Source organism: Jaculus jaculus, chromosome 18 (assembly GCF_020740685.1).
Source record: "Jaculus jaculus isolate mJacJac1 chromosome 18, mJacJac1.mat.Y.cur, whole genome shotgun sequence".
Classification (NCBI taxonomy): Eukaryota; Metazoa; Chordata; class Mammalia; order Rodentia; family Dipodidae; genus Jaculus; species Jaculus jaculus.
Window position 1 is genome coordinate 15,448,963 of NC_059119.1, and position 12,194 is coordinate 15,461,156.

The 12,194-nt window shown below is 41.3% G+C and overlaps 1 protein-coding gene across 2 annotated transcripts in view; it reads left to right on the forward strand.

Moving 5' to 3' along the window:
- Positions 1–12,194, forward strand: part of Adk (adenosine kinase) — a 486,906-nt gene that overhangs the window by 214,966 nt on the left and 259,746 nt on the right. For both annotated transcript variants that reach the window (XM_004657950.3, XM_045137840.1), the window contains exon 5: positions 7,926–8,098. In XM_004657950.3, coding sequence (XP_004658007.1) covers positions 7,926–8,098 — 173 coding nt within the window. The remainder of the gene's footprint in view (positions 1–7,925; positions 8,099–12,194) is intronic.

The following is a 12,194-nucleotide window of genomic DNA, read 5'->3' on the forward strand; positions in this document are numbered from 1 at the left end:
GGCGAGATTGCTAAGTGGTTATGGTCTTTGCCTGCAAAGCCTACCTAATGACCTAGGTTTGATTCCTCAGTACCCACATAAAGCCAAATGCACAACATTGTGCATGTTGTGGAATTCATTTGCAGCAGCTGGAGGCCCTAGTGGGCCCATTCTCTTGTCTCTGTCTGTGCTTGAGAAAAAAAAAAAACAAGAGGCTCTTGCACTGGTCTAATTTAGGGAAGATTGTAGCTTGCCCTCAAGTGGAGATATAAATAGAAGTAGGTCGATTTAATAGACAACATATGGTTCAGTAGGCACTTGCATATTCAGGTTACTTATCCGAGGACAAAGCTAGACTAAAAATACAGGTGAGAGGAATCGTATCCTGGTGAAATCCAAGGAGTGAGAAGAATTAGGGAGAAGGAAAAAAGCCTACAAAAGAAAGACACAGGAAGGTGGCATTATACATTATGAATACAGTAATGTCCAACAAATGATAGGCTATCCAAAATATTCATAGAGCCGGGCAGGGTGGCACAGGCCTTCAATCCCAACCCTCGGGAGGCAGAGGTAGGAGGATCGCCATGAGTTCAAGGCGAGCTGCTGAGACTACATAGTGAATTCCAGGTCAGCCTGGGCTAGAGCAAGACCCTACCTCAAGAAAACAAATACATATGTATTCATAGAATGAATGGAATTAGGATAGAGTTTTTGTCTCATCTCAGTGCCCTGTTATCATCACAGTCAGTACTTGGTCAGCAGACACTGTGGGCTTTTCTTGTGTTTCTTGTGGGCTTTTCTTTTTTTCACTTTTCTTGTGTTGTCTTACTCAGTCTTCATCATTATAAGAATCACTAGTAAAAATAACCAAAGAACCGTTGTTGGGAATAATAACAGGATACTTGCCAACCAGGAAAATGTGGCTATTTTGTCAGGAAGAGAGCCTGATATAGTTATTACCAAGTATAGTGGATTCTAGTACTTAGGAGATTGTGGTCTTTGCGGTCTCACTCAGTAGTGAGCAGTCATCTGAGGTGAGAGCCAGTCCTTCACCAGTGTGACCTGTAGTCATTCTGCTGTACTTTGTATTTCCTCCTGACCGCTTGCTGAATGCTACTACTGTGTCCAGGTTTTGGCATTTAATTTGTTTTAAGTGTGCTTCTCGCTTTTCCTGAAGTGCCTCACTGGTTTTTCTGTTATAACATTGCCTGTCTTTGGCTTATCTTTCAACTATTTTAGTAGCTAAGTCATTCTTCATCATTCAGTTATGAATTAAAGTATATGGCATTATCTTAAAAGTGGCTGGCTCTTAAGCATCATTGACAGATTGTCCTAATTGCTGCAATTAAGTGATGAAGGGAACATTCATCTGAAAGGTGAAGTTAATAGTAATAGAAGTCTTTTAATATGTTGTTAAAGACGCTTAAAGTGAGGTTGGAGAGGTGGCTTAGCGGTTAGGTGCTTGCCTGTAAAGCTTAAGGACCCCGGTTTGAGGCTCTATTCTCCAGGATCCACATAAGCATAAGCCAGATGCACAAAGTGGCGCACACATCTGGATTTCATTTGCAGTGGCTGGAGGCCCTGGCACATCCATTTTTTTTTTTCTCTCTCTCTCCCAGTCGCTCTCAAATAAATGAAAATAAACAAACTTTTTAAAAAAGACTCTTAATGTGAAGCTTAAGATGTCACGTTTTCAGCACCTATTTAAATTCAGTTGTCAATTTTCTCCTCCTGGTAGCTAAGTTTTAATAAGGCATCAGCTCTTACAATCACATTCATTTGCTCAGAAGCCTTCCTGTGCTCTGTTCTCTCTACACAATGATGCCTGCACTCCTTAACGTGACGTTTAATTACCTGGTCCAGGTCTTCCTTTCTCATTAGGCTTTTCCCTCCTAAGTACTTGCTCTATCATTATACTCCTAATACTTTTCATTCTCTTTTCTAGTATTTTTTTGCTAATATATACTCTTGTTTCCAAAAATGGGCACTGGCAAGGCCCCTTATAATGCTGTAGCAAACCCACAGAGTCCACAGGCTATTTTACATGCTCAAGGGTAACACAATGACATCTGTCAGACAAGCATGAATCACCAGCTCCAGATAGTTCCGTCTGAGTGTTAGATTGCTGCAGTGCTCTTGGTGACATCATAGATACTTTGTAAAACTATTTTATTGCTATTTTCTGTAATTGGAAGGTACTATTTAAAAATCAAGGTGAAACAGTAAGCTAAAAGCACTGATGATCATTCTGATTCCAAGGCTGAAGAATGTTGCAATACTCAAGAGGCACTAATTGTTAGGAAACAAATATTTTTGGTTGTGCTAATTACTTAATAGAATTTCTTTTGCCTTAGGGTCACAATGACAGAATTCATAAAACATACTGTCAGCTATCTTATATGCCTTAGTTCCATTCTAGACCATAATCATTTTTGAAAACTCAGACCTATCTTTCAAAAAAACAGTTGAGGACTGTAGAGATAGCTCAGTGGTTAAGTCACTTGCCTGCAAAGCCTTATGGCCTGAGTTCAGTTCTCCAGGACCCACATAAAACCCAATGCACAAAATTGTGCATGCATCTGGAGTTTGTTTGTAGTGGCAGAAGGCCCTGGCACACCCATGCTCACTCTGTCTGTGTCTTCCTCTTTTTCTCTCTGTCTCTTTCATTCTCTCAAATCAATAAATAAAAGATTTAAAACAAAGATTAATAATTCCATATATCTCTGGAAGCTATTTTTTTGATCCCCTCAACTACAATTAATCTTTAGTGTTTTCTAGTAATCTTTTGCTTTTAATATTCATATTTAAGTAAAATTAAGTTAATTCAAGTATTTATTTGAAGTTAGTAGTTAAGACTGTGATTTCCCTAGATCCAGTTCATGTAGTTCTTCTTTCATTCTTTGTCTAAAGATGAGGCAAAAATAACAGGTATCATCTACTGACCTAATATCTTGTTAATAAGTTTAATTCTTACAATAGCCTCAGAAGTTTCAGTTCATTTTTTTTTCTGCATGTGTGTGTATGTATTTCGGCATACCTACACTATGTGTCAGCTAAAAATAAAAGTATAATTTAGCAGGGCATGGTGACGCACGCCTTTAATCCCAGCACTTGGGAGGCAGAGGTAGGAGGATTGTCGCGAGTTCATATTACATACTTTTGTTTTGTTTTGTTTTGTTTTCTGAGGTAGGGTTTCACTCTAGCTCAGGCTGACCTGGAATTCACTATGTAGTCTCAGGGTATCCTCGAACTCTCAGCGATCCTCCTACCTCTGCCTCCCTCCCCGGTGCTGAGATTAAAGGTGTGCACAACCCCACCCAGCTTACATTTATTATATACATTTATATTGCCTAGCAATATTTTGGATTTTTTAAAAATTTAATTTATTTATTTGAGAGTGACAGGCATAGAGAGAAAGAGGCCGATAGAGAAAGAGAGAATGGGCGTGTCAGGGCTTCCAGCCACTGCAAACAAACTCCAGGTGCGTGAGCCCCCTTGTGCATCTGGCTAATGTGGGTCCTGGGGAATCGAGCCTTGAACCGGGGTCCTTAGGCTTCACAGGCAAGTGCTTAACCACTAAACCATCTCTCCAGCCCCATATCTTGGAATTTTTAAAAGATTTTTATTTATTTATTTATTTGAAAGGGGAGATAGAGAGAATGAGAATGGGTGTGCCTGAACCTCTTGCCACTGCAAATGACTCTAGATGCATGTGCCACTTTGTGCATCTGTCTTTACATGGGTACTGAGGAATTGAACTCAGGCTCTTAGGCTTTGCAAGCAAAGCGCCTTTAACTGCTGAGTATCTCTCCAGCCCGCTAGCAATATTTCACAGTGTTACATTGTTTTACATATATTTGGTTAAATATTTTACTATTTCAGCCAGGTGTGGTGGCACATACCTTTAATCCCAGCACTCAGGAGGCATAGGTAGGAGGGTCATGTGTTCGAGGCCACCCTGAGACTACATAGTGAATTCCAGGTCAGCCTGGACTACAGTGAAACCCTACCTCAGGGAAAAAAAAATTGCTATTTCATTTTCTTAAAAGTTTTTATTGGCAGTCTCCATACATATAATACAATATGCCATGGTTGAAATCCTCCTCCCTAACCCACCTCAACTGAGTCTCTTCTTTCCAGCTAGTCCTGTTCGGATTTTTTTGTTTGTTTGTTTCTTGCTTATCTCAACTTCAAGTGCAACTAGGCATCTGTTATAGTTAATCTTTGTAAGAAATTTATTTATTTACAAGGAAAGAGAATGAAAATGGGTGCACCCAGGCCTCTTGCCACTGCTAACATATTCCAGATGCATGAACCACTTTGTACATCTGGTTTTACATGGTTACTGGGGAAATAAAACCCAGATATCAGGCTTTGCCAACAAGCATCTTTCACCTCTGAGCCATCTCTTTAGCTGTTCTTGTTCTATTTGGATGTCATCATTTTTCCCTCATGTTATTGAAGTGTTGTGTAGATAGCCTCAACGACTCTGGGGTCATGAATGTCACAGCCACTTTGTGCCTGGAAGACAATATTATAAGCACTCCTTTCCTTCCTTTGGCTCTTTAATTCTTTCTGCCGCCTCTTCCACCATAGCTCCTGAGCCTCGTAGGGTGTGGGGCAGAGGTCCTACTTAGTAATGAACACTCCACTGTCCCTTCTCAGCAGTTTGATGAGTTTTGGGTCTCCCTAATGGTCACTGCTATCTGAGAAAAGTTTCTCTAAGCATTACTATATGGACAGAAGTATTTAGAGGGCAGTTTGGTGGTCAGCCTAGGCTAGAGTGAGACCCTACCTCAGAAAAAAAAAAAAAATCCTAGAGCATTCATATATATGTATGTGTGTACATATATATGTATATGCCTTACTATTTTATATATTCCTCAATCATGTGCAGATTATATACAGCCAAAATTCCATGAATAACTGTATAAATATTTTTTTTGCAGCGGTTGGAGGAAGGGGTCTCACTGTAGCTCAGGCTGAACTGGAGCTCACTCTCTAGTCCCAGGATGGCATCAAACTCACAGCAATCCTCCTACCTCTGCCGTCTGAGTGTTGGGATAAAAGTGAATGCCACCACACCCAGCCACTATATAAATAAGTTCAGTTCTCCTTGAAATTCTTCTTTCTAATTCCTGTTCTCCTTATTCACCTTCAGTGCTTGTCTGTGTCCATTCATGTCTGTGAAAATGGTAGGCTCCTCCTAGCTTTTTCCTCCCTGGGTCATACTCTGCAGATTGCCTCCTGGCAGAGTGTGCATCATGTCAGGGCTCACCTTGTCTCACTTCTGTCACAGACAACAGCCCTGCTCTGCCTTGTATCCAATATCTGAGGCCTTTGTACTTGCTTCCTTATGGTTTTGTTTTTTGAGGTTTTGGGGTTTGTTTGTTTTTTTTTAATTTTTATTTATTTATTTATTTGAGAGCTACAGACACAGAGAGAAAGACAGATAGAGGAAGAGAGAGAGAATGAGCGCGCCAGGTCTTCCAGCCTCTGCAAACGAACTCCAGATGCGTGCGCCCCCTTGTGCATCTGGCTAAGGTGGGACCTGGGGAACCGAGCCTCAAACCGGGGTCCTTAGGCTTCACAGGCAAGCGCTTAACCGCTAAGCCATCTCTCCAGCCCGGTTTTGGGGTTTTTTGTTGTTGTTGTTGTTATTTGTTTTGCTTCTTGGAAGATCTTCTTCAATACAGGGGTTATTTCTCCAGATCCTCAAGAAAACATCTTTTCTTCTCTTTGCAGAATGGGCAACCTGATCAGTGTGAAGTGATATCAGTGTGGTTTTGAGTGCCATTGCCCACAGGATCAGTGATACTCAGTATCTTCTCATGAACATTTCTGTGACTTTAAAGAAATCTTTCCTTGGTCATTCATTTAATTTTTTGAATATGCAAGTTCTTTTGACCATTTGTTTCTTGGATTGGTTTGTGGTTGAGGTATAGAAGTTTCTTATATATTCTGGATATTAGCTTCCTCGCATATGGCTTGGAAATTAGTTGCCTTTTGTTGATCATTTCATTTGCTATTTAGAAGTTTTGTAGGTTTGTTGTCATTGTACTTATCCATTTTTGCTGTATTTTTTTTCACTACCTTTTTTTTTTTTTTTTTTTTTTTGAGGTAGGGTCGTACTCTAGCCCAGGCTGAACTGAAATTCTCTATGAAGTCTCAAGGTAGTCTCGAATTCATGGTGATCCTCCTACCTCTGCCTCCTAAGTGCTGGGATTAAATGTGTGCGCCACCACTCCTGGCTTGTCCACTATCATTCCTTAGAAAGTATTGCCAAATATATATTATTTTTATTATTATTATTCACTACCTTTTTTTTTTTTTTCGAGGTAGGGTCTCACTCTAGCCCAGGCTGACCTGGAATTGACTATGGAGTCTCAGGGTGGCTCCAAATTTACAGCGATCCTCCTACCTCTGCTTCCCGAGTGCTGGGATTAAAGGCATTGCTCCATGAAGCCGTTCATCTAGTTTTTTTCAACAAGTCATCTGTAGATCGACTTTTAGGTGGTTTACAACATTATGTCACTACAGATAACACCTAGATGAATACTTACTCCTGCATTGTTTTATATGTTGTGGATATGTGTCTTCAGGTTAAATCCTTAGAAGTAGGATTGTGGGTCACCAGGCACTTAATGCATGTCACTTCCATACCCTTGTGTTTGTTACTTTTTTTCCTTACTCCTCTATCTCTCAAATATGTATACGTTTCTTTTATGCTCCAAATACTTGAAAATGCATTTTGTGAAAGTCTTTGTTGATGCCTTTTTTTAAATTTTTGTTTATTTTTATTTATTTATTTGAGAGCGACAGAGAGAGAGAGAGAATGGGCGCACCAGAGCTTCCAGCCACTGCAAACGAACTCCAGATGCGTGCGCCCCCTTGTGCATCTGGCTAATGTGGGTCCTGGGGAATTGAGCCTCGAACCGGAGTCCTTAGGCTTCATAGGCAAGCGCTTAACTGCTAAGCCATCTCTCCAGCCCTGTTGATGCCTTTTGATTTGATATACTGAGCACTTTCAACTGTACTTGGGAAGAGTAGATAGTTTGTTTAGTCCCTATTAAAGTATGAGAAACCTTGGGAATTTGAGCTAATTACAGAAGATACTTTGAGTCAATGGGAAGTATGCATCTTGAAAGAAAGCTGATATGATTCACATGGAAAAAGTTTGGGAGACTTAATGACAGGTTATTTGTAATGAGAATTTTTAACACTTCTGATTTTTAAACCCATGTATTAAACATGAACATATTCAATATAATTTATGTATGGGTTATTTCAAGAAGTACAAAAATGTTGATAGACTCAGCTAATACTTATCGCTTATTGTGTACTGTGTGGGGCTCAGCAATGGGGCTACATTAACTTAGAGTGTCTCAGTGACTTCATCAGCCTCATGGGTTGTATCATCTATAGATACAATTAGAAAATGGTGGCTCACACCTGCAATCCCAGTACTTGGGTGACTGAGACAGAAGGATTGCTGCAACATTGAGGCCAGCCTGGGCTACGGACGGAGCCCCTGCTTGAGAAGCACGGTGGTGGGGTGTTTAAGTGAGTGCTCAAGCTAGTGCAGCTCATCAACAGCAGAGGTAATAGGTGAGTGCGTCTTCAGAACGGATGACGGGCCTGCTAGAAGATGTTACACTCGATGGTATTGACACTTACAGTGTTGTCTTATTTCCTGCATCCATCCAGCCTTTAGCTTCTGAATCCTTAGCCGCCGTGTTCTGTCTCTATCCCCCAAAGTAGCATAAGCTTTTGTGTGGCTGATTTGTCAAGTTTGGTTATCTTACTCACTTGTGCAGAATTGAGATTCCATTCATAACAGCGAGTTTCTCACGGAGCATGCTTTTTTCATGCCGCTACCGTGGCACAGTACTGAATTATGTGCCGTTTTCCTGGTCCATTCAAGTATTTATGTTCCTCTTTTCCAGTGGATGATTCAGCAGCCACACAAAGCAGCAACGTTCTTCGGCTGCATTGGGGTGGATAAATTTGGAGAGATTCTGAAGAGCAAAGCTGCCGAGGCCCACGTGGACGCTCACTACTATGAGCAGAGCGAGCAGCCAACGGGGACTTGTGCCGCCTGCATCACTGGTGGCAACAGGTATGGCGGTGGAAGCAGGAGCGCGCCATGCTAAGTCGCGTCACACCCGATGCTTACAATCAGAATGTGGAATCGAGATTTTGTGCTTACAATCATCCTTAATGCTCAAGACGCTCTTCTTCCTTATGTCATTTTGCTTTTGTTTTATGTATTTTCTGCTTAGGTTTTTGAGACCATATTGCACTCTGTAGCCCAGGCTTGCCTCAAACTCGCAACAGTCCTCCTGCCTCAGCCTCCCAAGTGCTGGTGTTACAGGCATGAACCACTGTGACTGGCTTCTGTTGTATTTGCAAATTTATTTTTGTTAGACCTGCTGTTGAATTCATGAGGCATGATAGAATGGAAGTTTATGTTTCAGTCAATACTTTACACCTAGTAATTTGCCAGACTTGGATTAGAAATAATGATCTTTTCAGCACAAGCTGATATTAAAGTATTAAAATCTCTACAAACATGTATGTCACTCAACCCTCACATTACTTCTGGTCTCATAGGAATTAGGTTACCTAAAACATTTGTGGTTCATAACACACAATTTTAGCCATGGGAAGTGAACTGGTCAAGAAACAACTAAGTCAGGTGTGGTGGCACATGACTATAATTGCAGCATTTAAGAGGCTGAGGCAGGGTTATCACAAGTTTCAGTCCACCCTGGACTCCACATGGTTAGAGCCTGGATGGAGGGGAGCATTGTTAGAACTACCCAGAATATTCGTTCTTTTATTGGTAGTAGTATTTATTTGAGAGTGACAGACAGAGAGAAAGAGGCAGAGAGAGAGGCAGAGAATGGGCACACCAGAGCCTCCAGCCACTGCAGATGAACTCCAGATGCATGCGCCACCTTGTGTATCTGGCTAACATGGTCTCTGGGGAGTTGAGCCTCGAACCAGGGTCCTTAGGCTTCACAGGCAATCACTTAACTGCTTAGCCATCTCTCTAGCCCTATATTTGTTCTTATTGTCAGGTAGTTCCATACTCTGTGAAGAGATTAACTTATTTAAAAATAGTTCTGAAAAAAGAACACTCATCTTGTTGTTTGGATTTTTTTTTTTTTTTTTTTTTGGTTTTTCGAGGTAGGGTCTCACTCTGGTCCAGGCTGACCTGGAATTAACTCTGTCATCTCAGGGTGGCCTTGAACTCATGGCAATCCTCCTACCTCTGCCTCCCGAGTGCTGGGATTAAAGGCGTGCGCCACCACGCCCGGCTTGTTGTTTGGATCTTTTGTGGCAGGGCCTTGCTCTGTGCCCAGGCTGCCCTGGAATTTACATACTTTTTTTTTTTTTTAATTTACAGAAGTTAAAAGCAACACAGAATCACATCACACTATAGTAATATTGCATCACAGCAGTTACTTTACAATAGAATGGCAATACTGTTGTCAAGCTCAAGAGAAAACAAATGTCAGGAGGCAGAGGTAAGAGGATCAATATGAGTGAGCCAACCAGGGACTACAGAGTAAGTTCCCAGTCAGCCTAGGCTATAGTAAGACCCTATTTCAAAAAGAAAGGAAAAGAAAAAGAGAGAGAAAGAAAACAAATGATGCTTAAGAAAGGAGGCAAGGGGACTGGAGAGATGGCTTAGCAGTTAAGCATTTGCCTGTGAAGCCTCAGGACCCCGGTTTGAGGCTCGATTCCCCAGGACACACATTAGCCAGATGGACAAGGGGGCGCAGGCATCTGGAGTTCGTTTGCAATGGCTGGATGCCCTGGCACACCCATTCTCTCTTTCTCTCTCTCTGCCTCTTTTTCTGTCTGTTGCTCTCAAATAAAAAGAAAGGAGACAAGGATAAAACAGGATAATTCACTGGGCCTAAAGTGTGTCTTTGGGTAACTAAATGTGGCCTTTTCCACAACTTTATGTACTAGGGAAGTCTCCTGCACATGAGCCTGTAATGTGTCTCTCAGGGCTCTCCATATTGATTTTATTCTTTTGTAGCTACATGGAGTTAGTTCTTCAGGATACACATGCATTGCTAACAGTATGGCACCACTATAGGTGCTTTTTCTCCTTTTAGCATGGGGAGGGGGAGTGAATTGGAGAGCTGGTCCAGGGGGATAGCACACATGCCTTGCAAGTGGGAATACCTAAGCCCAGAACTCATGTGAATTCAGAAGTGTACTGCTATAGTCTGTAATCCTATGCACCTATAAGAAGTGAAGTAGAGCGGGGCTGGAGAGATGGCTTGGTGGTTAAGCACTTGCCTGTGAAGCCCAAGGACCCTGGTTCGAGGCTTGATTCCCCAGGACCCATGTTAGCCAGATGCACAAGGGGGCGCACGCATCTGGAGTTCATTTGCAGTGGCTAGAAGCCCTGGCGCGCCCATTCTCTCTCTCTCTCTCTCTCTCTGTCACTCTCAAATAAATAAATAAAAATGTATTTTAAAAAGCTTAAAAAAAAAAGAAGTGAAGTGGAGGGCTGCAGGGATGGCTTAGTGGTTAAGACGTGTGCCTGCAAAGCCAAAGGACCCAGGTTCAATTCCCCAGGACCCATGTTAGCCAGATGCACAAGGGGACACTCGCGTCTGGAGTTCGTTTGCAGTGGCTGGAGGCCCTGGCGCTCCCATTCACACTCTCTCTCTCTCTCTCTCTCTCTCTCTCTCTCTCTCTCTCTCTCTGCTAAATAAATAAATAAATAAAAATAAAGTGAAGCAGAGACAGAATTTGCCAGAAGCTTGTGGGCTGGCTACCTGCCAAATGAGCAGTGCCAAAATAAGACACCTTGCCTCAAATAAGGTGGAAGCCATTTATCAACAAACAAATGTTGTCCTCTGATTACCACACACATACAGGATTAAGATGGGGAGCAAGAGAAAGCAGTGACACTTAGGAAAAGAGACAAGGGTAAGACAGAGAGTATAAGTCAAGGGCTTAAGTGTGACGTTGAAGTTACTAAGTGTGGCATTTTCCGCAATGTGCCATAACAACAAACCAGAGACTTAAGAGAATTTTACATGCGTCACACCTGGTTTTGGTGGTAGTGATGAGAGTTGGGAAATATTTTTGTTGTTGTTTTGATCTTTTGAGAGCAGATTTTGCCATGTGCCCTGGCTGGCCTGGAACTTGCTATATTGACTCACTTGCCTCCATCTTGTGATCCACCAGCCTGTGCTTTCCAAAGGCATTCCTGACACTTGGAACTCTTCTGTGCCCTGACTGTGTTTGCACCTGACCCCCATTGCCTTTCTCGCTGTTTATTTTGGCTTCCTGCTGGACCTCCAGCAGGTGTATAGCCAGGTCCTGGCCATGTTCTGGACACTGAGAATTGATATATATGGACGGTAGTCACTAAATAAGTCAAGTAAAACTTCCAGAAATCATTAGAGTACTAAACCATTTTCAAACCTTGCCTTTCAGTTTGTTTTTTTTTGGGGGGGGGTGCATAAAAGAACTTTATGGCTTAAAGCGTTCAATAAATTAAACCATCCATTATTCGAATATTGAAATGTATTTGTTTGGACCTTTGCTCTTTGTAGTTTTCTGAAAAGAAACTTTAATTTTCAGGTGAGTAGTGTTCTCATTAATGAGAAATGGGTCAAGTTTTGCCTCTGGCACTACTCAGGCTAGAGTAAAATTGTAAATTGTCTTGGCATGCTAAATTGCTATTTTAAAGAACAGTAATAATATTAGGTCTCCCAGGTGGCAAAAGCTTAATTTACCTACCAGCCTTGTGGTTGTGGTGGTCAGTATTGTTAATATGGGAAGTCAGAAAGTGGTGAAAAATTCTACCTCACAATCTAGGTTCTGGAACATGTCAGAGTTGATAAATTATTTTAGATAGGGCTAGTAACCTTGCTGCCACTACCAAAAACTCAGAATTCAAAAAGTAGTTTTATCATTAAAACAGTGTATTTGCTTTTACTTAGTAGCTGTTTCATCAGAAATTTTCTAAAGTCATGATTACTATAAAATATTTTTATAAGCTAGGACTGTTTAATTCCAGCACCAAAAGAAAAGAGGGTTAATTTTTTTCTAAGTTTATAATGTAGTCATTTTGTACTTTAGAATATTGATGCACATTTCTCTTATTTTCCTACATTTATTTCAACATAAACAGATGTATCCTTCAGGAATAAATTAACATATGGATGACTGGAAAC